This window comes from Acomys minous (genome assembly GCF_964271855.1).
Source record: "Acomys minous genome assembly, chromosome: 13".
Lineage (NCBI taxonomy): Eukaryota > Metazoa > Chordata > Mammalia > Rodentia > Muridae > Acomys > Acomys minous.
The window spans coordinates 61,538,026-61,561,770 of NC_140495.1; the positions used below are offsets into that span (position 1 = coordinate 61,538,026).

The 23,745-nt window shown below is 51.6% G+C and overlaps 1 protein-coding gene across 1 annotated transcript in view; it reads left to right on the forward strand.

The window, feature by feature from the left end:
- PTK7 (protein tyrosine kinase 7 (inactive)) overlaps nt 1-23,745 on the forward strand; it is a 66,475-nt gene that overhangs the window by 22,407 nt on the left and 20,323 nt on the right. Inside the window, exons 2-7 of the mRNA XM_084755051.1 lie at nt 18,666-18,953; nt 19,482-19,584; nt 19,969-20,159; nt 20,315-20,465; nt 22,989-23,137; nt 23,316-23,582. Coding sequence (XP_084611177.1) covers nt 18,666-18,953; nt 19,482-19,584; nt 19,969-20,159; nt 20,315-20,465; nt 22,989-23,137; nt 23,316-23,582 — 1,149 coding nt within the window. The remainder of the gene's footprint in view (nt 1-18,665; nt 18,954-19,481; nt 19,585-19,968; nt 20,160-20,314; nt 20,466-22,988; nt 23,138-23,315; nt 23,583-23,745) is intronic.

A 23,745-nucleotide genomic window follows, 5' to 3' on the forward strand; every position in this document is an offset into this window, starting at 1 on the left:
CACTGGCTTCTCTCACAGAGGATCTGGGTCTGACACTCTTCTCACCTTTGTGGGCATCAACACACAGGTTAAACGCCCAAAACACATAAAGTAAAAGTCAATAAGAAAATAACTTCTTGGGCTGGAGAGAGATGGCTCAGCGGTTAAGAGCACTGACTGCTCTTCTAGAGGTCCTGAGTTCAATTCCCAGCAACCACATGGTGGCTCACAGCCATCTATAATGTGATCTGATGCCCTCTTCTGGCCTGCAGGTGGACATGCAGGCAGAGCACTGAATACATAATAATAAATAAATAAACCTTTATAGAAAAAAATAACTTCTTTTTCAAAGAGGAGAAGAGATAACAAACACACCTTGAGGGAAGACTGTCGTCACAGGAAGGAAGGTGAGGCAGAGACTGCAGTGACAGGACCACAAGCCGAGGAGCGTAAGTGATTGCAGCAGCCACTAAGAGCAGGGAGGACATGGGACACAGAGCCCAGTGGCCAAGGCCTTGATCGGGAACGCCTGGCCTTCAGAATCGGGAGAGGATTCGCTTCTGCTGTCCCAGTGTCTCCTTGTGGCTGTTTTGTCATAGCCTTGGGATTGTAGGACAGGTGTGGCACAGCAGTCCTCAGCCCCTCCATGGCTGGGCCCGCCGCTCTCCCCGTGACAGAGAGCCTAGCTTTGTGTTAGCTGCACACTTGGAGGGCGGGGGGTGCTGTCATGGTATCAAGTTGTTTTTTAGCTGGGGCTACCCAGAGCAGGGTTAAAATGTACATGTCGTCACCTTTGTCTCTTTATCCCAAAACAGTGTGGCCATGGCCTCTTAGAGCTTCTGGCCTCACCTGGTGTCTGGCTTTTTTTTTATCTCCTGTTTGTTGTTCGGTGCCTGGGCTTGGACCCCAGCACCTCTCGCGTGCTGGTTACACTCTGCAGTTTCCTCACCTCCCCAGCCCTCTGGCTTCTGACTTTTCTGTTTTCCAGGCAGCATTCCTATTCCTCCATAACTCCAGAACACCTTGTGTTGGAGATACCAGTCGTGTCCTGTCGTGCCCCGTCCCTTGCCCTGGGGGGGTGGGGGTGGGGTGCGGGGTGGGGTCGGGTGAGGGGGAACCACAATCTCCATATCACCCCTCCCTTAAGAATTCTCTCCTGGGGGGGTGGGGGGGAAACCAAAACAAATAAACAAAAAAAGAATCCTCTGTCCCCACCCACCGTGATGAGTGACAGAGCAGGCAAGGCTAGGGATCACAGTAGGCCTCCCCCTGGAACCAGGTGACCCAAGAACTGACCCCTGCGACCTGTCTCGGAGCAGCTTCGTAAGCTTCCGCAGGTAGCTTTACCTGTATGCCTCGGTTAGCTCATCGGCACGGTGGGGGTTGTGGCCCTCGCCCTGCTGGGTGGGCACGAGCCTTAACAAGATAGTACGGTTACAATGCTGGGTTACAATGCTGGGACCGGCGCCTGGTACATAGCAAGGGTCAGTGAGTGTTAGCTATTACCGTAATTATATGTTTACTTGTCTGCCTCCTCCAGCGAGCTGAGACACTTAAAGACAGTAATTGTGTGTTTTTCTCTTTGCATCTCCAGTGACTTACAGAGCCCTTGGCACATGGTAGGCTCTAAATAAATGTTTGTTGAATTAATGATGGTAATTAATGTAATTGCCTACCCGGAACCCACATTAGGGTCCGACCCTCTGCTGGTGCCACATGGCGTAGGGAGAACGTGGACAAGTTATCTGGCGCAGTTAAACCGCCACAAATCAGCTGGTGCTTCCGGTGTGCCCACGTCTCATGGAGCCACCTGGGAGGGAGTTAGCTAAGTGTGACGTCAGCTCTTCCCTTTCTGTGTGCTCTGAGGGGCAGGCACGGCAGTCTGTGATACGCTGGGCAGGTGTTAGGGTTGAGCCGCCGCCATGAAGGATCAGAGTGTGTGGACGTCAGAAGATGGCGAATTCGCAGGGTAGGCGTGGGGACCCTGTGTTCACTTCCTGTCCCAGCTGGTGTTCCATTGCTGTCCAACTTTGACTTAAAAAAAAAAATAGTGTGGCAGCTCACACCTTTAATCCCAACACTCGGAGGCAGAGGCAGGTGGATCTCTGTGAGTTCAAAGACAGCCAGGGCTACACAGTGAAACCCTATCTCAAAAAGCTAAACTACCACAACAAAATACAACCAACAAAAAAAGAGGTTAGTGGGAAGTTGATTGTGATCATCCACTGCGTGGGTCCTGGGGAATCAAACTCAGGTCATGAGTCTGGGGGCAGGTGCTTACCCACGGAGCCATCTTTTTCCAAAATAGAGAGATTCCTGGGCCAGTTAGTAATGGACACTGGGTCTCCAGCCTTTATTGGGTCTGGATTTGATGATTTTTTTTTTCATGTGCATCTCCCTCTGGAGACACATACCATCTGCTTGGCCTTCTGAGATGAGCAGCCGTCAGCGATCATTGCTAGAGCTGTGATTTCATTAGAGGACTGTAAAATCATGATACTCTTTTTATTAGCTGGAAATTCCTATGAAGACAAACCTCCCATTTGCTTCATTACTCTGAGATATTGCTGGCTTGCTTTCTTCTTTCTTCTCTTCTTTTTTTGAGACGGGGTCTCTCTGTGTACCCTTGGCTGTCCTGGACTCACTTTGTAGATCACACTGACCTCAAACTCACAGAGATCCACCTGCCTCTGCCTCCCAAGTGCTGGGGTTAATGCGCTACCATGCCTGGCTAGTTTTTCTTTAAAAATGGAAATAGCTGGGTATGGGGGCATGTCTCCCAGCACCCTGAGGGCAGAGGCATGCAGATCTCCATGAGTTTGAGGCCAGCCTTATCTACATGTGAGACCAGGCTACACTGTCTCAAAAATATAAGAAAAAGAAAGATAAATGCTTTATTTATTTATTTATTTATTGCCAGTTGTCACAATAATGAAGTTGGGTTTTTTTGTTTTTTTGTTTTTTCCTAACAAACATCCTTCAGAGGAGATCAGTGAGACAGACACATTTGGGCATTTAAAACAAAGAAAGCAGCCGCTATCATGAACTCATGAATTTTGTTTGTTGGTTTGTCTTGGTTTTTTGAGACAGAGCCTCACCACGGCGTTCAGGCTGAACTCCTGATCCTTCTGCCTCAGCCTTCAAGGGCTGCGGCCATCGGTGTCATTTTCATACACAACCATTTTTCCATGACAAAAGCAACTTAAGGGAGAAGGGTTTTGTTGTGGCTCACAGTTTGATGGGGTACAGTCCATCGTGGTGGGAAAGTGTGGGTGGTAGAAAACGGAGGCAGCTGTCACATCATGGTGCTCAGCACCCTTTCTCCTTTTATTCAGTACAGAGCTCCAGCGTATGGGATGGTGCTGTCTATATTCCGGGTGGATTTTTTTTTTTTTAAACATCAGTTAAACCTCTCTGCAAACACTCTCATGGACGTGTCCACCGTCTTGTTTTCTATGGGGAAAAAAAAAGTGTTGTGGGCCAACAAGATGGCGCAACAAGTAATGGCCCATGTCAGGAAGCCTGATGCCCTGAGTTTGATCTTTGGGACCTATATACTGGAAGGAGAGAATTGACTTCTACAAGCTGTCCTCTGACACCTGCCCCGGCACGCACGCCCCCTCCCCCCGACCCCCCATATACACTTGCCATGGCATACATGCTCACATGCATGTTTGGGAGTTCGTATCCAGCCTGGTCTACAAAGCAAGTCCCAGGACAGTAAACAGGTAGGCCAAGGTTATCTTGGTGAGGGCTCAGGACTTGATTGTAGACTTTCTTCCAGTCCCCGGGTTTTTTTGTTTGTTTGTTTGATTTTTTGAAACAGGGTTTCTCTGTGTAGCCTTGACTGTCCTGGACTCACTCTGTAGACCAGGCTGGCCTCGAAACTCACAGCCATCCACCTGCCTCTGACTCCTGAGTGCTGGGATTAAGCCACCACTGCCTGGCTCAGTCTCCAGGTTCTTTGTTGTTGTTTATTTAGGGCTGGGGGAGGTCCGAGTATGCTGTGGTGTACAAATGAAGGTCAGAAGACAACTTGTGAGGGTCACTTGTCTCCTCCCTGGGGAAGGGTCCTGGGGATCGGGCCATCGGCTTGGCAGGCTTGGCAGCAAGCACCTTACCCACTGAGCCATTTTGCCAGCTCACTGGTCTCTAAACTCTTGCCACAATGTTCATCCTTCTCGTAGGCCCTTTGTCCTAGTAGTGGACTTGCAGAGTAGAGAGCCTGTGACATCAGCGTGTTGACACATGAGAGAGACAGAGGCCTGAGGAAAGACTCTGCGGGGGGTTTGGTAGAGGACACTCGCTTGGTCTGTAAAACCTTTTGGGAGCTGTGTTGACCCGAGACTCAGGTGAGGTAGTTTCCTTTAGTGAGGGAGAAACTTCTCGGTCATTCAGATGACAATTGTGTGCTCCTGGGGCCTGGGCCTAGGCTGCCCACGGGATCTCACAGTTGAGCCTTGACTCCAACTTTTCGGAAAGCTGAGCTTGTACCATCCCTTACCCCCTTGCAAGGGATTTGAACCCAGAACCTTGGATATGCTAGCTCAGTGGCTCAATCCCTGGGCTACACTTCCAGGTCATTTACTTATTTATTTCCCTTAAAAAAATTTTTTTTAATGTATGTTCTGCGCACTGTGTGCATATCTAGTACCCGAGGAAGCTCTGATCTCCTGGAACTGGAGTTCTTGAGAGCTGTGAGCTGTCATGTGGGTGCTGGGGAATCGAACCCAGGTCCTCTGGAAGAGGCTCCAATGTTCTTACTCCTAAATTACCTCTCCATCCCCAATTCCCAGGCCTTCAAAATTTTTGGTTTGAGACAGAGCCTTGCTAAGTTGCTTAAACTTGTTACACAGCCCAAGCTGGCTTTGAGTGTGAGTCTCCTGCCTCAGCTTCCCAAGTAACTGGGATTCCAGGCCTACACCACCCTCCCCAGCTGCTGTAGCTTTCAGGAGCAGTTCATAAGATCCCAAGGCTTCAGGCCTGCTGGGTCAGGGGCGCTGGGGAAGTTGGGTAGAAATTGCCCTGCCCTCATCTTGTTCCTGGCCTAATGGCTCGGACCATTTTTAGATATCAGGAAGTATAACAACATGGCACATTTTTTATGTTGAATAATGGATGAGGCCCGGGAAGGCACTGTACTCTTCCTGATGAATTATTTACCAGGAGCCTCTAAATTGAGGGCTCTCCATTATGAACGTCCTGAGTTTTGCACAGGTGTGTGTGTGGCCCCCTCCTCTCTCCTCACGCCTTCTGTCTCCCCTGGACACCTTCCTTCCTTGCCTTTGCTCTGGGCAGACACCGAGGCCTCATGTCCCCTTGGTCGCTGTGCAGAATCTCCTTCCTGGAGACCCAGGGCAGATGTGCCAGGGACAGCTAGGGTTAGTTTTAGGGGTCTGGCGCCAGTGCTGCAGACACGGGGAGCCCTGTGTGTACTCCCATCTGCTGTCTTGTCTCTGTCCCTGGCTTTCTGCAGCTCCTTTAACCGTCTTTGCCTCTGTCTCTCAGGTCACCGCTGTCTGTGCCTGTCGGCCTGTTGGTCCCTGTTCCCCGTCAGCCCTGGCCTCACTTTTCTCTCCGGCTCTTTCCCTTGTCTGCCCCCTTCTCCAAGCTTCTCCAACCCCCCTCATCTTGCCTCTTGTCTCTTCCTCTCCCCCTTGTTGCTGGCTTTGCAGGTCTGTAAGAGGCATCCTCTGAGAATGCAGGGACCTCAGAGCCTTCCGGACCCCAATTTACGGACTGGCAGAGGGAGCCCTTGCCCAAAATAAACCTTAGGTCCTTGTCATTTTTTGCTATTCAAACCAGTTATTGCGTCAGCCACTCTGAAGAGCTCTTCTCTCTCTCTCTCTCTCTCTCTCTCTCTCTCTCTCTCTCTCTCTCTCTCTCTCTCTCTGTGTGTGTGTGTGTATCTGTGTTTGTGTATTGGTGTGAGTGTGTTTGTGTGTGTGTTCAGTTTTATGATGTTTGCCCCCAGGGTAGGCCGTCCCCAGGCTGCAAGCATCTGGTGGTGAGCTGCAAGGTTTTGGTGCTTTTAGAAATAACTTTAAGGAGTTGTTTCTGTTCTTTCTTCATCAGTTGCCTCCCCCCCCCCCCCCGCCATCTGTTGTTATTGATTGAGAAATTGAAATTGAAATCCTTACTTTGCCATCTTTAGCCACAATACATTTTCTTTCTCTTTCTTATTTTGGTTTTTTGAGACAGGGTTTCTCTGAGTAGCGTTGGTTGTCCTGAACTCAGTTTGTAGACCAGGCTGGCCTGGAACGCGCTGCCTCTGCCTCCCGAGTGCTGGGATTGCACGTATGCACCCCTGTGCCCTGCCAGAATGCATTTTAAAGTGCTGCTTTGGGGAGGGAAATGTCTGTGTGCTTGTGCTTATGTGTGTGTGGGGCATGGTAGCCAGACAGATAGATTATGGAGATCCAGAAACTTTTTTTTTCTTTAAAGTAATGAGGGGCCAGGGAGAAGGTCCAGAGGTTAAGAGCACTCACTGGCTCTTCTAGAGGAACTGAGTTCTGTTCCCAGCACCCATATCAGTGAGTGGCTCACAGCCACCAGTAACTCCAGCTCCAGGGGCTCTGACGCCCTCTTGTGGCCTTTGTGGGCAACTGTGCAAAACCATTGTATACATGGAACACATACACCTAAAGACAAATTTATAAATAAGAGGACACTGGATCCCCTGGAACTGGAGTTAAGGGTGGTCATGAGCCTCCATGTAGGTGCTGAGAAAGGAGCCCGGGTCCGCTGCAAGAACAGCCAGTGCTCTTCACCAATGAGCCGTTGCGCCAGCCCAGTGATAAAGTGTGTGCCTGGCATGCACAAGACGCTAGACCCCAGCACTGCAAAGTGAGGGAAAATCCTAAGTCATCAGTAATGTGGTTAAGAGTTTGTAGTGTCAGCAGTGTGAGGGTGTTTATGAGGAGCTGGGCAGCATCTAAAGATCTGATGGTCTTGACTCTAATCAAGCAGCTGGCCTACCAAGGCCACAGATGTCCCCCAACTCCAGCCCAAGAAGGACAAGACTCTCCTGTGAGTGGCTGAACAGCAGCCATGGCTGCATTTAGTGGCATTACAAGGCTTTGCCCGTCTCTCCCGTACATCCGAGTCAACGTTTTCCAGCCACTACGGCAGCAGAAGTGACAGAGAAGGCAGAGTTGGATGGCACAGGACAGGGGCTCCATGTGCAGTCCTGCCCCCCAGCGTCCTCACCCAAACCCAGGTGTATAACTTTACCTCAACCCATCAGCACTTGCAAGCATCCTCGTTGTTTTTCCTTTAGTCTGGGTTCTTCCCTGGGCGTCCCAGGTTGTCCTGACTCCTGACCTTTTAGATCTTTGGGGCAGAACACCCCCCACCCCCCACCCCCTGACCACCGCCTGGAGAGAAGGGCTGGTCCAGAGCAGCTGTTGCTAGAGACAGGTGGACGACTCCTCTCTGGGAAGGAAGGCAGGGGGAAGGGACTGTGTGTGGCTCTGACTCCTGGGTCCTACCTCTAAAGGCCAGCCCAGTTGCCGAGGGGCGCCTTGGCCTCCTGCACATGTGCTCGGTGGCAGCCCCGCGCGTCCCCAGCCATGTGGCAGATGCATTGCCACAGGCCTTCCATGTCGTGACATAGCAAAGCGATTTCCTCACATTCCGCTGCCTTGGCAGCTAGGACGTGGTCTGCGGAACATTTCTAAATATAAAAGACTCATGATGCTCTTGTCCCCTGGAAACCAGCTGAGGTCCAGTTGTCTAACTCTCAGAGCGAGGAGCATGGAGAACAGGAGAGGAAAGGCCGGGGTGTATGTGGGGGTGTGGGGGTGTCCAGGGGATACCCAGACGCTCGGGGGGAAACGTGTTCTGCATGTAAGGAGGGAAGTATTTGGTAAAGATTGGAGTTCAGGCTGTGGATAGCTGTGCTCAGCCACCTACATGTTTAAATTTTGCTGTTTTGTGTTTTGAGATAGTTCTGCCTTTCCTGGAACACACTCTGTAGACCAGGCTGGCCTCGAACTCAGAGATCTGCCTCTGCCTCCTCGGTGCTGGGATTTAAGGTGTGTGCCACTGACTCAAAAATACTTTTAGTTGAGGTAGTCTGACTGTGTAGCCCTGGCTGTCCGGGAGCTTGCTGTGAAAGCAGGCTGACTTTGAACTCACAGAGCTCCTCCTGTCTCTGCTTTTTGAATATTGGGATTAAAGGCGTGCACTACTACATTCTTCTAGTTATTATTATTAGTTTAGGCTTTCTTTTTTATTTATGTCAGTGTTTGATATGTGTGAATGGCGTGTGTTTGTGTGTGATGTGTGTGCAGGTGCCCCGGAGGCAGAAGAGAGGCTGTCAGATTCCCTGGAGCAGCCTGAGAGCTGGGAACTAAGCTAGCTTGCTTCCTTCCTTCCTTCCTTCCTTCCCTCCTTCCTTCCTTCCTGTTTTGTTTTTTGAGACAGAGCCCTGGCTGTTCTGGTCTCTCTTTGTGGACCAGGCAGGCCTCAAACTCAGAGATCCAAGCGAGTGCTGGCATTAAAGGCGTGTGCCACCATGCCTGCCTCAGAGCTGTTTTTTCATTCTTCTGAAAGAACCCCTTTCTGCTTCTCCTGCCCGAATCCAACAGTGAAGGCTACAGGAAAGGCGCCTCAAAACAGTGTTAAATGGGAGTAAATGCTGAAAGTAGAGAAGACACAGTGCAAGGCCATTTACATAAGTTAAAAATGCCTGTTCATGTGTGGAGAGTTGGCTCAGCTTTTAAGAGCAGAGACCTGTGTTGAGAGTCTAGCGTAGTGCTGGATGGCTCAGTCCCCTCTAACCCCAACTTCACGGCTATCTGGTGCCCTCTTCTGGCCTCCATGAGTACCTGCACTCACATGTACAAACCCCTACCATAGCCACAGCTAAAAATAAAATAAAATCTTAAAAAAAAAAAAGAAAAAAAAAAGTGAGCCGGGCATGGTGGTGCAAGCCTGTAATTCTAGCACTCAGGAGACAGAGGCAGGTGGATTGCTGTGAGTTCAAGGCCATTCTGGTCTACAAAGTGAGTCCAGGACAGCCAAGGCTACTCAGAGAAACCCAGTCTTGAAAAATCAAAACAAAACAAGCACATGTAAGAAAACTATCATATTTTACAAGAATACATCAAAACGGAGGGTTTCCATTAAATCCAACAGCGTGGTTGTGGGGAGGGGTGGTGAAAGGGAGTTAGTGAACAAAAAAGAAAGCCACTGTAGTCAGCCCAGTGATGCTGGCGCACGTCTTTAATGCCAGTACTCAGGAGGATCCCTGAGTTTGAGGCCAGCCTTATCTACAGAGTGAGTTCCAGGACAGCCAGGGCTACGCAGAGAAACCCTGTCTCAAAAAACCCAAAACCAAAAACCAAAAAACAAAGCAAAAAAAAGAAAGCCATTGCTTTCCTTGGTGGCACCATGGAAAGACTGTAGACTCAAGAGGCTGGCATGCCTGGGGTAAGTACTCCCTCTGCCGTTCACGACAATGCCCTAAGTTCAGGGTCCTTGTTTGTAAAGTGCACTGAGGGGCCGGGGAGTCGGCTCAGTGGGCAGTACACCTGCTGTGTGAGCATGGCGACCAGAGTTCAGATCCCGTGAGCCTACGTAATTGTGAGATGGGTGTGGTAGCCACCTATAAACCCAGTGTACAGGAGTCAGGCTGGCTAGCTAGCCGAGCCGAATCAAGGGCTCTTTGTTCAAGTGAGAGAAGAGACGCCACCTCAATAGAAAGGTAGAGAGTGACTGAGAAAGACAACTGTGCCAGCCTCTGTAGTTTGTACACACACACACACCACAAAACACCCTCACACCTCCACACTCTACGCACATACCACATCACACACACCATACACACACACACCACTCCATACATATACACAGACACGCATCGTATCACACGCATACTGATACAAAAATAAATACTGCTGACCAGTGTGGAGAGCTGCTTGGGTCAGAAATTACACATCATCTTACAGAGCCTAGCAGGAGGTGGACAGGCATTGTCGCTGAGTGGAACTCTTCCAGGGTGGAGCTGTTTTCTCTGTTCCGTTCAATAAGGTGACTGCCGGTTACATGTGAGTCTGAGGAAGAAAATGTTCAACTTTATTTTATATTATTTTTATTATTTTAAAACTTGGTATGAGCCGAGCTTGTTGATGCACGCCAGCACTCAGGAGGCAGAGGAGGGCAGATCTCTGTGAGTTTGAGGCCAGCCTGGTCTACAGGGTGAGTTCTAGGACAGCCAGGGCTACACAGAGAAACCTTATCTTGAAAAAACAAAACAAAGGGGCTGGAGAGATGGCTCAGAGGTTAAGAGCACTGGCTGCTCTTCCAAAGGTCCTGAGTTCAATTCCCAGCAACCACATGGTGGCTCACAACCACCTATGAGATCCTCTGGCCTGCAGGTGTGCATGCAGGCAAAACACTCTATACATAGTAAATAAATAAACCATTTAAAAAACAAACCCAAACAAAACTTGAAAGACAAACAAACAAACAAATCAACAAACAACCCAAGCGTGGTGTGATGGTGGTTCTGTGTGTGTGTGTGTGAGAGAGAGAGAGAGAGAGAGAGATATGTTTTTATGTATATCATATAGGTGCCCAAAGGGTTCAGAGATCTTCAGATCCCACAAAAGGTGCTTGTGAGCCACCCGATGTGGGTGCTGGGAACTGAACCTGGTATCTTCTAGAACATCATCTAGTACTTAACCTCTGCGCCATCTCTCCAACCCACGTGAGCTTCATTTCAAGTTAAGTTCAATTTAAATAGCCTCATATAGGCTGAGGGTGGTGTGAAAATCTGTTCAAGGCTTCCACTTTAAGAAACTCAGGCCCAGCTGGGCGTGGTGGCTCACGCCTTTAATCCCAGCACTCGGGAGGCAGAGGCAGGCAGATCTTTTTGAGTTCGAGGCCAGCCTGGTCTACAGAGTGAGTCCAGGACAGCCAAGGCTACACAGAGAGACCCTCTCTCAAAAAACAAACCAACCAAAAAGAAACTCATGCCCATAGAGGAAAATCAAGTTGACTAATAGGTAAAGATAGCTCTGGAAACTGTTTCAGGTAAGTGGACTGTCATATGACTGTTCTTAAACTGTAAATCATCGATTCTTACCCTGGAAGTTGAATGACCCTTTTACAGGGGGTCACCTAAGACCATCGAAGACACAGTTACTCACATTCCGATTCATAACAGTAGTACAGTTATGAAGTAGCAATGAAAACAGTTTGATGGCGGGGTGGGGGTTGGGGGGTGGGGGTGGGGTGGGGTGTCACCGCAACACTGCGAACTGTAATTAAAGTGTCGCAGCAGCCGGAGGCAACATTGGGAACCATTGCCGTACATCTCCTGCGGTACTTTTCCTAGTGTCGTAGTCACCTGGAGGGGCACAGAAGTGTCACTGTGCATACACATGTCAGCCCTCGTGTGGGGGTGGCACATGGCCTCTGTGGCCTGGGGAAGCGGTAGAGGAGCGTATAAGGACGCTGAGCTTAGGAGAGGCGACAGAGGGTCACAACTCAGCCTTCCAAGGCCGGGCCCCACATTTGCCAAATGAGAGCCAACTATGGAGTAAGAGGGTGGGGCCTCTGATTTCCAAAGGCTCCCGGCGATCTTGGTACTAATTAACTCAGAGTTGTGTCTTGGAGTCTGGGCAGGGATGATGGGCTGGGCTTGTTTGGCTGTGACTAGAACCAAGGTCTCCCTTCTTCGTGACCACACCACGTCATCCTGAGCTGTCACCCATTGCTGCTTCCTTGGAGGCTGGCATGGATGTTTGAGGGTCTCTTAACGGTGAGGCACATGTGTCAAGTGTCACCCTCCCCATAGAAGATTGGGAGGGCCATGCCTGTGGCGTGGCCCGTGGCGCGGCCCGTGGCTATGGAGCGGTTAAGCCCCAGCTTTCTGCTTGGATCCACGTGGTGCTAGACACGTGTGCCGATCCTTAGACTTGTTGGTGCTGAGACTACATGTAATGTCCGTTGAGTAGATGGGAACAATAGCTCAACCCCCAGGCACAAATAGCAAGCTGGGGGGGCTGGGAGATGACAGGTCTTACTGTTCACCCCTGTAATTTATTCCCACAGTGATGGAGATGCGCTCCTCAGAAGTTAACCGGCGGGGCCTGGAAAGATGGCTCAGCAGTTTAGAGCTCCGGTTGCTTTTCCAAGGAGTTTGATCCCAGCTCCTTGAGAAACTCAAGGCTGTCCTCGAGTGTTTAACAGGTCACCGTAGGAGGCTGCAGGCAACCTAGTCCCGGGAAAGAATAAAAAAGGGGCCTGGAGCTGGGTATGGTGGCCCACACCTATAATCCTACACTCGGGAAGGCAGAGGCAGGAGGATCCCTCTGAGTTCAGGGCCAGCCTGGTCTATAAATTGGGCCCAGGACATCCAGGGCTGTTACACACAGAGAAACCATGTCTTCAAAAACCAAGAGAAATAGACGTGGAAGTTTCCACACAGAGAGGCTTATGTTGGAGACGTCTTCTTGTGGGACAGGAGCCTGGCTGCTCTCTTACCTGGAGCATTTGTGCTTTTTGACGGTTGCGTGTCCTGGCCTGTGCCCTAGTATTGCTCTAGGAAGGGCATGGAAACTTGGCACACTGTGTCTCATTTCTATTGATAACTGCTCCGACAGGATCCACTTTGGTCTGGGGTCCAGGGGCCGCCTCAAGTCGAGGAGGTCCCTCATAGGGCCCTGGACCCTGGAGACAGCAGCTTCGTCTTGAACAAGAGTTAGCCAGGTATGTGTGACTGGTGGGCCTTGGGTATAGGAGAGGCCACGCCGTCGCTCTAATGAACACAGGCTACCATGGAAAACGACCTTGGCTTTCTGGAGCCTGCTCCTGGAACGCTTGGGATGGCAGGATGTGGCTCAGTACCTAGGGCCGTGACAGTGCTACCTGCTCTCGAGGCGCCCATCTAAAGAGTGGGGGTTTATTTTAAGAGGGAGAAGAAGGAAGTAGACTTAGTGGGCGTCTGCGTGGTTGACGGTTAAAGAGCCAACAAATGTGTGGCTTGGAAAATGCCCTATGGTCATGTTGTGTAGGTTCTGAGGTCTGTACAGGTCCTGGAGGATTGGCCCCTGGGAGATGGGCAGTTGAAGTGTGGATACTTGGGATGAATTAGCCAAAATTCCTTAGGACTGGAATGCTTCGTTAAAGATTCCTGTTGCTTGTCTTGTGTGGAGGCACATCTGTGTGATCTCAGCACTTGGGAGGCAGAGACAGGAGGATCTCAAATTCAAAGTAGGCTTGGGCTACATTGTAAAAATCCTGGCTCAAAAAAGCAAGGACTAGGGCCTGGAGAAATGGCTCAGCAGTTCTTCCAGAGGACCGAGGCTCAGTTCCCAGCAGCCACATGGCCTCCTATAACTGTTTGTAATTCCTGTTCCAGGGGCCCTGACACCTCATGCATGCAGGCAGAACACCAGTGTACATAAAATACAATAAATAAAAAAATACAAATAAATAAATTATAATAATTCTTGGGATTTGTTTTCTGTTTTTTTTTTTTCGAGACAGAATTTCTCTCTGTTAGCCTTGGCTGTCCTGGACTTGCTTTGTAGACCAAGCTGACCTCGAACTCACAGCGATCCACCTGCCTCTGCCTCCTGAGTGCTGGGATTACAGGTGTGCATCACCACGCCCAGCTATAATTTTTTTTTTAAAGCAAGGACTAAAACTAGATTTGATGATATACTTATGTAATTCTGCACTCAAGAGGTTGAGGCAAGTGGAACTCTGTGAGCTTGAGGTCAGCCTGATCTACATAGCAAGCTTCAGGCCAGCCAAGACTCCATAGTGAGACCCTGCTTCAAAGTGCACACGCGCACACACACACACCACACACCACACACGCACGCACGCACATGAGATGCATAAACACACCAAGGGTTACAAATGTAGTTCCATGGTAGAACCCTTGCTTGGGCATGCACAAGGCCTTGGGTTTGAATGGACCCCAGGACCACAAAAGAAAATTCCCAAACCAAACTTTCTGCTGCTTCATCCTCCGTGTAAGGAGTGTGTCAGCACATGTATGAGTACACACTCATGCACACAGACGGGGAGGGTCTGGAGCCCACAAAGCAGTGGGGTGGGGGTGGGGTTGCCTGTCAGACTAGGGTTGTGATCAGGTGCGGTTGGGCGCCAGGCAGAGAACAGACATGGAAGCTGGCCTTAAGAGGTTGGGACTACAGGTGCAGTCCTGGTGAGTGTCTGCGTGGGACTATGGGTGTCTGTGTGGGACTACAGGTGCAGTCCTGGTGGGTGTCTGTGTGGGACTACAGGTGCAGTCCTGGTGGGTGTCTGCTTGGGACTACAGGTGCAGTCCTGGTGGGTGTCTGTGTGGGACTATGGGTGTCTGTGTGGGACTACAGGTGCAGTCCTGGTGGGTGTCTGTGTGGGACTATGGGTGTCTGTGTGGGACTACAGGTGCAGTCCTGGTGGGTGTCTGCGTGGGACTACAGGTGCAGTCCTGGTGGGTGTCTGTGTGGGACTATGGGTGTCTCTGTGGGACTACAGGTGCAGTCCTGGTGGGTGTCTGTGTGGTTGATTGTTAAAGAGCCAACAAAATGTATTGCTTGGAAAATGCCCTCATGAGGTATTCGAAGTCCTAGCTATGCTGGGGAGTCTGCCACGTGGAGGGAGATGCCGGGGGCTCCTGCCTGCCCGTTGTTGCCAGGAGCTGATAGGGCTGCTTGTGCCCACAGGCAAAGCTCCCACACGGACAGTGTTTCCTTTTGGACGGCCCATCAGGTATGTGGACTTCACATATATAAATCTACTTAGCTCTTGAACAGCCTGGGTGGTAGCCTGGTGCCTTCATTGTACAGCACAGAGAAGGGTGTGTGGGGTTACACTGAGCCCCCTCCCCCTCCCCTAACAGGACAGGCCCACAGGGTCTGGCGGGAAGGCTACCATATTCAGCAAGTTGCTGTGCTCCAGTTCCAGGAGGTGCAGCAGTGAAAGGCAATGCAGCTTTAGGAGACCCAGGACCAGCGAGTCACCAGAGAAGGCCTTTCCAGGACCACAGAACTGAGGGCATCCCTCAGGTCAGAGGTCAGGGACAGGAAATGCTTCGCCTTGAGATAGGTACCATCTTAGTCCCTGAAAGCCACTTCTGTCGTTGCTGTATTCTACTTACCATCTGCACAAACAAAGCTTTCTAAGAGCTCCTGGGGTCTGACATTGCTGCCAGGGCCTCCCCCGGTTCCCTGAAACACCAGTGGAGGGATGTCTACCACAAGCCAGGCAGGTTGTCAGCCTGGGCACATTCCCACCGCCTTCTGAACAAATGTGGGGGCTCGGAGAAGCCCGGAGGCTCCTTTCTGCTGCCTTTGGAAACATCTAAGTCTACCCCAGCCAAGCACTAACCAGGACCTGCTGTGAGCTGACGTCAGGACAGAGGCCCCTGGGGGGCCTGCTTTGATGTTTCCCAGGCCATGTCATAGGGTGCGGGATGCCGGGGGCTCTGAGTGGCAGTCTGGGAATGCGGCATCTCTGGTCACAGCTCTAGAGCAGCTTAGCCCTGGCCCCAGGAGGGGGATGCTGAGCTGGTGCCTCTCTGAGCTCCACAGGCTCTTCTCAGATTTCTGTGGCAGGTGGTCTGTGGTTCCCTCGCCCCATTCACCATCTGGTTGTTCCTCTGCTCTCGGTTGATGCTTTCTCCTCCGTCTGGGCTTTCGACACATCCCTGGGCCTTGGCATGAGGAGAGTTTCCTGATGTTACAAGAGTTTGCGTCCTTGGGCAGGAAGAGAGTCATGGGATTAGCAGTAGTTGCCTTTTACCAAAGGTGAACTTTGGCCAAGGCACTTCACACACATAGCTGCGCAGTGGCTCACAGCATCCTCCTGTGTGATCGCAGTCTGATCTGTCTGAGTCTGAGCACATATACACACATAATTAAAAATAAAATAAGCCTTTAGGGAAACACACATATACACGAGCACGCACACACACAATCTCATGGGTTTAGGCAGTAAGACAGTTAAACAGAGGGCACTTGCTGTCAAGCCTGATGAATGACCCGAGTTCAATTCCTGGAACCCATATGATGGACGGAGAGAGCCAGCTCTAATGAATCGTCCTCTGATCTCTATTCGCAAGCATTCCAAGCATTCCGTCCACACAAACAAACAAGTAAATAAAGAAGTTGAACCCTCTCATGGCTTTTGAGGCGATGGCTCAGTTAGTGTAGTGCTTGCCACACAAGCATGAAGACCTGAGTTCAGTCCCTGCAGCCCACATAAAAATCCACGTGTGAGGCAGGGCGTGGTGGCGCATGCCTTTAATCCCAGCACTCGGGAGGCAGAGGCAGGCGGATCGCTGTGAGTTCGAGGTCAGCCTGGTCTACAGAGTGAGTCCAGGACAACCAAGGCTACACAGAGAAACCTAGTCTCAAAAAAAAAAAAATAAATAAATAAAATAAAATAAAAATCCAGGTGTGCTGGCACAGGCTGGGAATCCTAGCACCACCAAAGGTTCCCTTGGGACTCATTGGCGAGACAGTCTGGGCTACTTGGTAAGTTAGAGACCCCACCTCAGAGCACAGTTGGAAGGTTGCTTCCGAAGTGGCGCCTGAGGTTGACCCCTGGCCTCTTCATACATGGACACATGTGTATGCACGCACAAGCATTCACTTAATATTTTTGTTTCAGACTCATGTTTTAAGCAAGTTTACAACTTTGTGTTTTCACTGCATTTATACGTTGGATGCCCTGGCTACCACCAGAGGCAGGCAGGTGGTCTCTCTGCTTTGTGGTGACCATCCTGGAGTTACAGGGTCCCAGGATTTGGATGAATTGGGGAGCTGAATCTGCCTGTCACAGGACGCGGTTGGCAAGTGTCCCTGATGCCAGGCTTGTCCTAGACACGATTTTTCTTCAGTATTGTCTGAATGTCTTTGTGAGACTGGTATCGTCTGTGGGAGGTATGTCTGCCATACGACCTGGCTGTGGGGAAACTGCTTGCCTTCCTCTTGTAGGATCAGATATGTCTAGGGCAGGGCTGGGAAAAGCATGGGATGAGGAGGAATTGGTTGGCTTCTTCAGGTTTGGGCACGGCTTTGTAACATGAGCTCTTTAGTGTATCCGTCATATTTCTGAGCCTGAGTTTACTGTGTATGTGTGACGAAGGGGTTGGACCATGATGCCTAGCAGGGGCAGGGCCACACCCCTGCGGAGTATTTAGAAATGTGTAGGGGAGTGTCTGCGTTTTGTTGGCAGGGTACCGGGGATGCCTGAAGGCGTGTTTGTTAACTGGCGTAGTGGGTGGGATCACCCTGCTTGGTAGAGAATTGTCTTGCCCAGCCAGAGAGCCAGCAGGGTCCCATTGAGAAGGAACAAGGGTGCTTTGGGACACTTCCAGCTCCCTGCGTGTTTTGTGTTGGGAGTTGTGGGTCTTGGGAAAGGTTGGGAGATGGAACCAGCATAGCCCCTCACCTGGACCCAGCCCTGGTGGATCCTAGGACTTGTCTTGACCTGACTCCATGAGAAGGCAGATTCTCATGCCTGAAAGAAACAGACCTCATTTCCAGGGTCCCCAGAGAGTGCGGGCCAGGCCATAGTCCCCAGTGACTTGGAAAGTGATGGGGAAAAAACTCTTTTGGTGTCTTCCTTCCTCTCCCCTTACATGGCCCTGAGCCTGCTTCTTCCTGGTGCCTGGGAACATCTCTTCCAGGTCAAGCCCATTGGCTCCAGGACTCTGCCAGGCTCCCACAGCAGGCAAGAACAAAGCCCAGTGTGTTCCTTCTGACACTACTCTAACCAAGCCACCCACACGGCCGGCCCCGCCCTCCGCCCGCCTAGCCCATCTGCTCAGCACAGGTGTTCTGATCTTCCCTTGTTCTTCTCCCTGGCCGTTGCTCCCCTAGTTGTGACTAAAGCTGAGTGACCGTGTGTAGGAAGGCAAATGGCTTTACATGAAAAGCTTTACATGGCTTTTGACTATAGCCGGACAGGTAGACAGAACAGAGGACACTAGGGTGACCTTCCCACATCTTTTGCGTCTCGAGAATTTTGGCTTGTCCAGCGAAAGGGTAGTGTCTGCCGAAGTACCCCCTGAGGATTTGGGGCTGCAGAGCGTCTTCGAGTGGGCTCCAAAGCTTTGCTGACTCGTGGCTGTGTCTCTAACTGGTCCTCTCGGGTTCTCAGGCTAAAGTCGCTATCTTTCCACGATATTTTCAAGCCAAGATTGAACTTTGTTCGGTGACTTGATTCTGGGGTGGGCACAACCAAGGGGGGCTTGGGTTACTTGTCATGTCCCCTGGTCCCCAGCTTAGCATCAAGACCTAAGATCTGGCCCTGTAGGTCTGGGGCTCTTCTCTTCGGAAGCATGATGCAATCAGACCCCACCCAGACCTCAGGGCTCCCTTCCTCATCCGCACTCCACAGGCACCAACTGCCTGAACCATCTTCTTGGCACTGACATGGCCACAGTCAAACCTTGTGTATTTGTCCTGCTTATTCTCAGAAGTCAAGACCCCTTGATGGGGCAGGATGGAGCGGGGTGGGGTAGGGGTATGGATAAGAGACAGTCAGTACCTCGTCTTTGGTTCTGACATAGTTTGTGCTCCTCTGAGGAAAGTGTTGTTCTTCACGCTTGTGTTTATTGACCAGATGTGTCCATGTAGACACCTTTCCCCTCCGTGTTAGGAGGCAGGCGTCAGCTCTTCCTGACCCTGCTTCTCCCATGTCTGCATCCGCAGGTGCCCAGGCAGCCATTGTCTTCATCAAGGAGCCATCCTCCCAGGATGCACTGCAGGGGCGCCGGGCGCTCCTCCGTTGTGAAGTTGAGTCCCCCGGCCCAGTGCAGGTGTACTGGCTGCTCAACGGAGTGCCTGTCCAGGACACTGAGCGACGTTTTGCCCAGGGCAGCAGCCTGGGCTTTGCCGCAGTGGACCGGCTTCAGGATTCCGGTGCTTTCCAGTGTGTGGCTCGGGATAATATCACTGGAGAGGAAGCCCGCAGTGCCAATGCGTCCTTCAACATCAAATGTGAGAGCCTATTTGGAGGGAGGTTACTGTGCCCGGTGCATCCATCAGACTCAGCAACTGAGTCCTGGGAGCCTTCTACCTCAGTTTCCCCTACTGCCAGTTGGATGGGCCAGATAGAGTACAGTTGAGGTACTACTTACATGGATAAGAGACAGTCAGAAGGCTCCTTCCCCCTTCCTCCCCCCCCCTTTTCTTTCATCTTTCCATCTCCTTCCCTACCCTGTCCCCTCCCCTCCCCTCCCTCCCTTCCTCTAGCCCCTCCCTTCCCCTTTCTTTGCTTTGGATTGAACCCAGGGTCCCACACATTGCTGAGCACACTATTACAACAGACAAAGTATCATTCATTCCCCCCCCCACTTCAAGTCTCTGTCCCATCTATCTGCCAGAGGCTTTCACCGAAGCCCTTGGTACCCACAGCTACAGCTATAGCTGCGGCTTCCCAGTGCTGACCTGTATGTGTAAGGCCAGAGCCTGAGGGCTCTGTGATTCCTCCTTTCCCGCCATTTTCCCGCCTTTGCTCCGCTCCAGGGATCGAGGCAGGTCCTGTGGTCCTGAAGCATCCAGCCTCAGAAGCTGAGATCCAGCCGCAGACCCAGGTCACACTTCGTTGCCACATTGACGGGCACCCTCGGTAAGGAGAGCCCCGGAGGGTGGGATGGAGACAAGTAGACATGTCAACACCACGCCCTCCAACCCCCCTTCCCACTCCCTGCAGCCTCCCCGCCTGTGCCGCCCCTCCACCTCCACCCCCTCCCCCCCTCCCCCCCCCCCCCCCCCCCCGCACCTTGCCCCTTCCCAAATGCTCCCACCAGCCTCTAGTGGCTGGAGAAAGGTGAACCTGGAGAGATCTGCATGGAATCTGTCTGCTTTTATCCCTTACGCGAACTGCTCCCCCCCCCCCCCCACCAGGCCTCCGTTCCTCCACTTGTGGACTGGGGTGTCCACTTGGACGGCTGATTCTGTATCCTTTGATTTTTTTTTTCTCTGCTCATGACCCCCACCCCATTCCCCGCAGGCCTACCTACCAGTGGTTCCGTGATGGGACCCCCATCTCTGATGATCAGAGCACCCACACAGTCAGCAGCAAGGAGAGGAACCTGACTCTACGGCCAGCCAGTCCGGAACACAGTGGCCTCTACTCCTGCTGTGCCCACAACGCCTTTGGGCAGGCCTGCAGCAGCCAGAACGTCACCTTGAGCATCGCGGGTGAGCCTGCGGCGGGGGAAGACGCAGGGTGGGAGCCACAGCTTCGCAGTGCTAGTGTGTGTGTGTGTGTGTGTGTGTGTGTGTGTGTGTGTGTGTGTATGTTCAGAGCTTGCTGTCCCGCCTCCTCATCTCCTCCGTGTCTCCCTTCCCCACAGATGAAAGCTTTGCCAGGGTGGTACTGGCGCCGCAGGACGTTGTCGTCGCAAGGAACGAGGAGGCCATGTTCCACTGCCAGTTCTCAGCCCAGCCACCCCCGAGCCTGCAGTGGGTCTTTGAAGACGAAACTCCCATCACTAACCGTAGCCGGTAAGGCATCTGTGGCTGCTTCGGAAATGGGTGTGAGCCGGGCGTGGTGGCGCACCCCTGTACTCCCAGGACTCGGGAGGCAGAGGCAGATGGATCACTCTGAGTTGGAGGCCAGCCTGGTCTACAAAGTGAGTCCAGGACAGCCTAGGGTACACAGAGAGACCCTGTCTCAAACAAACCACACACACACACAAACAAACAGAAATGGGTGTGAACTGGGCGCCATGGTGCATGCCTATGATCCCAGCAGAAGCAGGGGGATCTCTTGAGTTTGAGGCCAGCCTGGTCTACAAAGTGAGTCCAGGACAGGTGTTCTGAGCTTTCTTAGCTATTTATACAACTCTGTTCCTAACTTTATTTCCTTTTTTTTCCCCCCTAAAATAGCCTGCTAAATAATCACATGGTTTACAGGGCTACACAGAGAAACCCTGTCTCAGGAAAACAGACCAGAAATGAGTGTGACATTAGGCTTGCCTCTCACGTACTTGTATTTCTTCAGATTTTTCAGCAGATGGCAGCAGAATATTCTAGTGTGGCTAAAAGAGTCCCATCAAAGGGAAATATTCAGGATGTGCCTTAGGATGTGTCACACACACACACACACACACACACACACATGCCATGATTGCACTTCTGGTGCACGTGGGCCAATTGGGATTGTCAAAGAGGCTGAGTCAGACAGTGTGCTGTGTAGACACCGAGCCTGTGCTCTATCTCTGACCTCCTGAGTGGCCAAGCACTTTGGCCTCCCCATCCCTCATCCCCTGCTTGGCGCCGTGTGGTATCTAATGTTTTGGAGAATATTGACACGCTATAAGACATGAGTTTGTTCAGCAGCCTGTTGTAGGGGGCAAAAAGGAAATAACTTTAGGAACAGCATTGTATAAATAGCTAAGAAAGCTTGGAACACAGGAGAGGAGCTTGCGGGGAGGCAGGGTGCTTGTGCGTTAACAGTCTGCATTGAAAGATCCAAGGCATACTTATTCCTACCAAACACATTTTAGCAGGAAGCAAATGTCTCTGAAATCAGATTTGCAGAGGGTTTGCCCTTCTATCCGGATGTGTGCATGGACTCTAGAAGAGGAAAGAACACCTTTGTGGTACCAGGCATCACTGTGGTCACCGGGGGCATGGCTCCCTAGTTAGGGCCCTTAGTCCTATAGAAAGCATCACGTCATTGAATTTGGCTGGAAGGCTCTTGTCCTCGACACTGGGGTGCACACAGAAAGGGGTGGTCCTGCTACCCTGACAGTTGCACGTCTTACTTTCTCTCACTTACATTGCACTTGGCCCCACTCTCCTTCCCTAGGATTCAGGTTTTTTGCAGTTGGAAAACACTCCTGCAGACTGAGCAGGGTGACTCGTGCCTGTAATCCCAGCATGCAAGGGGACGAGGTCAGGGGCTGAGGAGGCAGCTTAGTGGGTCAAATGACTGCTAAGCAACTATGAAGATCTGCGTTCAGGTCCTCAGGGCCTGTGTCACGGTGCTAGGTGTGGCTGCGTGCATCTGTAACCCCTGTGCTGAGGGCCAGGGACACAGGGATCTAGGTTCCTGCTGGCCAGCCAGTCTAGCTGCAGTGGTAAGTTCCAGATGGAGTGAAAGGCCTTTGTCATAAAGTAGGCTGACGTGATAGAGCACCTGGCGCCCACCGCTAGCCTGCAGACAGGTTTGGTTTTCAGCTCACAGCCACTTGTGACTCCAGTTTCAGGGGATCTGATGCCCTTTTCTGGCCTCTGCAAGCATCAGGCATGCATGTGGCCCACAGACATACGTTTAGGCAAGAAACATAAAAAGAATTGCCAGGTGTGGTAGCGCACATCTTTAATCCCAGCACTCAGGAGGCAAAGGCAGGAGGATCAATGTGAGTTCCAGGCCAGCCTGGTCTACAAAAGTGAATCTAGGAGAGCCAAGGCTAACACAGAGAAACCCTGTCTCGAAAAACAAAAAAACAAAAAACAAAAAAAACCAAAAAAAAAAAAAGCTGGGTACATACTTTCAATCCAAGCACTTTGTGGGGTAGAGGCAGGTGGATCTCTGTGAGTTCAAGGCTAGCCTGGTCTACAGAGTTCCAGGATACCCAGGGATACACAGAGAAACCCTGTTTTAAACCTTAAAACAATGATGATGAAGAAAAAGATGAAGGAAAAGGGCTACTGAATGTGAAGGTGCACACCTTAATCCCAAAATTCAGGAGGCAGAGGCAGGGGGACTTTGAGGCCAGCCTGGACTACAAAGCCAGTCCGGGACAGCCAAGGCTACACAGAGAAACCCTATTTAAAAAACAAACAAAACGAAAAACAAAAACCCAAAACAACCAAAAACCAAATAAATAAATAAATAAATCGATTTTAAAACGAGAAAAGAAAATCTGCGTACCTGCGCACACACACACACACACATGTGGACGGGTGTACATAACACACCCTCCTCATAACACCTTCCAACACGAAATCCCGCTGCACCCTGTTCCCGGAGGAGGCCTTGGGCCACTCCTTGCAGACAGGACTCTCTTCCCTCCGCAGTCCCCCTCACCTCCGCAGAGCTGTGGTGTTTGCCAACGGCTCCCTGCTGCTGACCCAGGTCCGGCCACGGAACGCAGGAGTCTACCGTTGCATTGGCCAGGGACAGCGGGGCCCGCCGGTGGTCCTGGAAGCCACTCTTCACCTGGCAGGTGGGTCTCTGTGGCTAAGGTGGGCACAGTATCCGATGTGGGCGCAGTGCCCTGGGGATGGAAGAGGGGGTGCAGAGAGAAGGGGTGTGGCCGGAGGGAGCCCAGGCTTCTGGAAGAACTCACGTGCCCAGGTGGCCACGGCAGCCAAGCGAGTTAGCCTGTACTCATGTTCCTGCAGAGATTGAAGACATGCCGCCGCTCGAGCCGCGGGTGTTGCTAGCGGGCGGTGAGGAGCGTGTTGCCTGCCCAGCCCCCCAGGGTCTGCCTGTACCCAGTGTGTGGTGGGAACACGCTGGAGTCCGTCTTCCGGCCCACGGCAGGGTCTACCAGAAGGGTCTTGAGCTCGTGTTCACCACTATTTCTGAGAGTGATGCTGGCGTCTACACCTGCCATGCAGCCAACCCAGCTGGTCAGCGGCGACAGGATGTCAACATCACCGTGGCCAGTGAGTACTTTGTCCATGAAGGGCGAGCCTAGGAGGTCTTGGGATTTGCGTGGACTGGATTAGAGGCTCCCTGGTATCCACCTGAGGCTCTCTCTAGGCTCTGGGCTCTGTAGCCTTGGTCATCTGACAGAGGTGAGCCAGTCACAGGTAGAGGTAGGTGGTA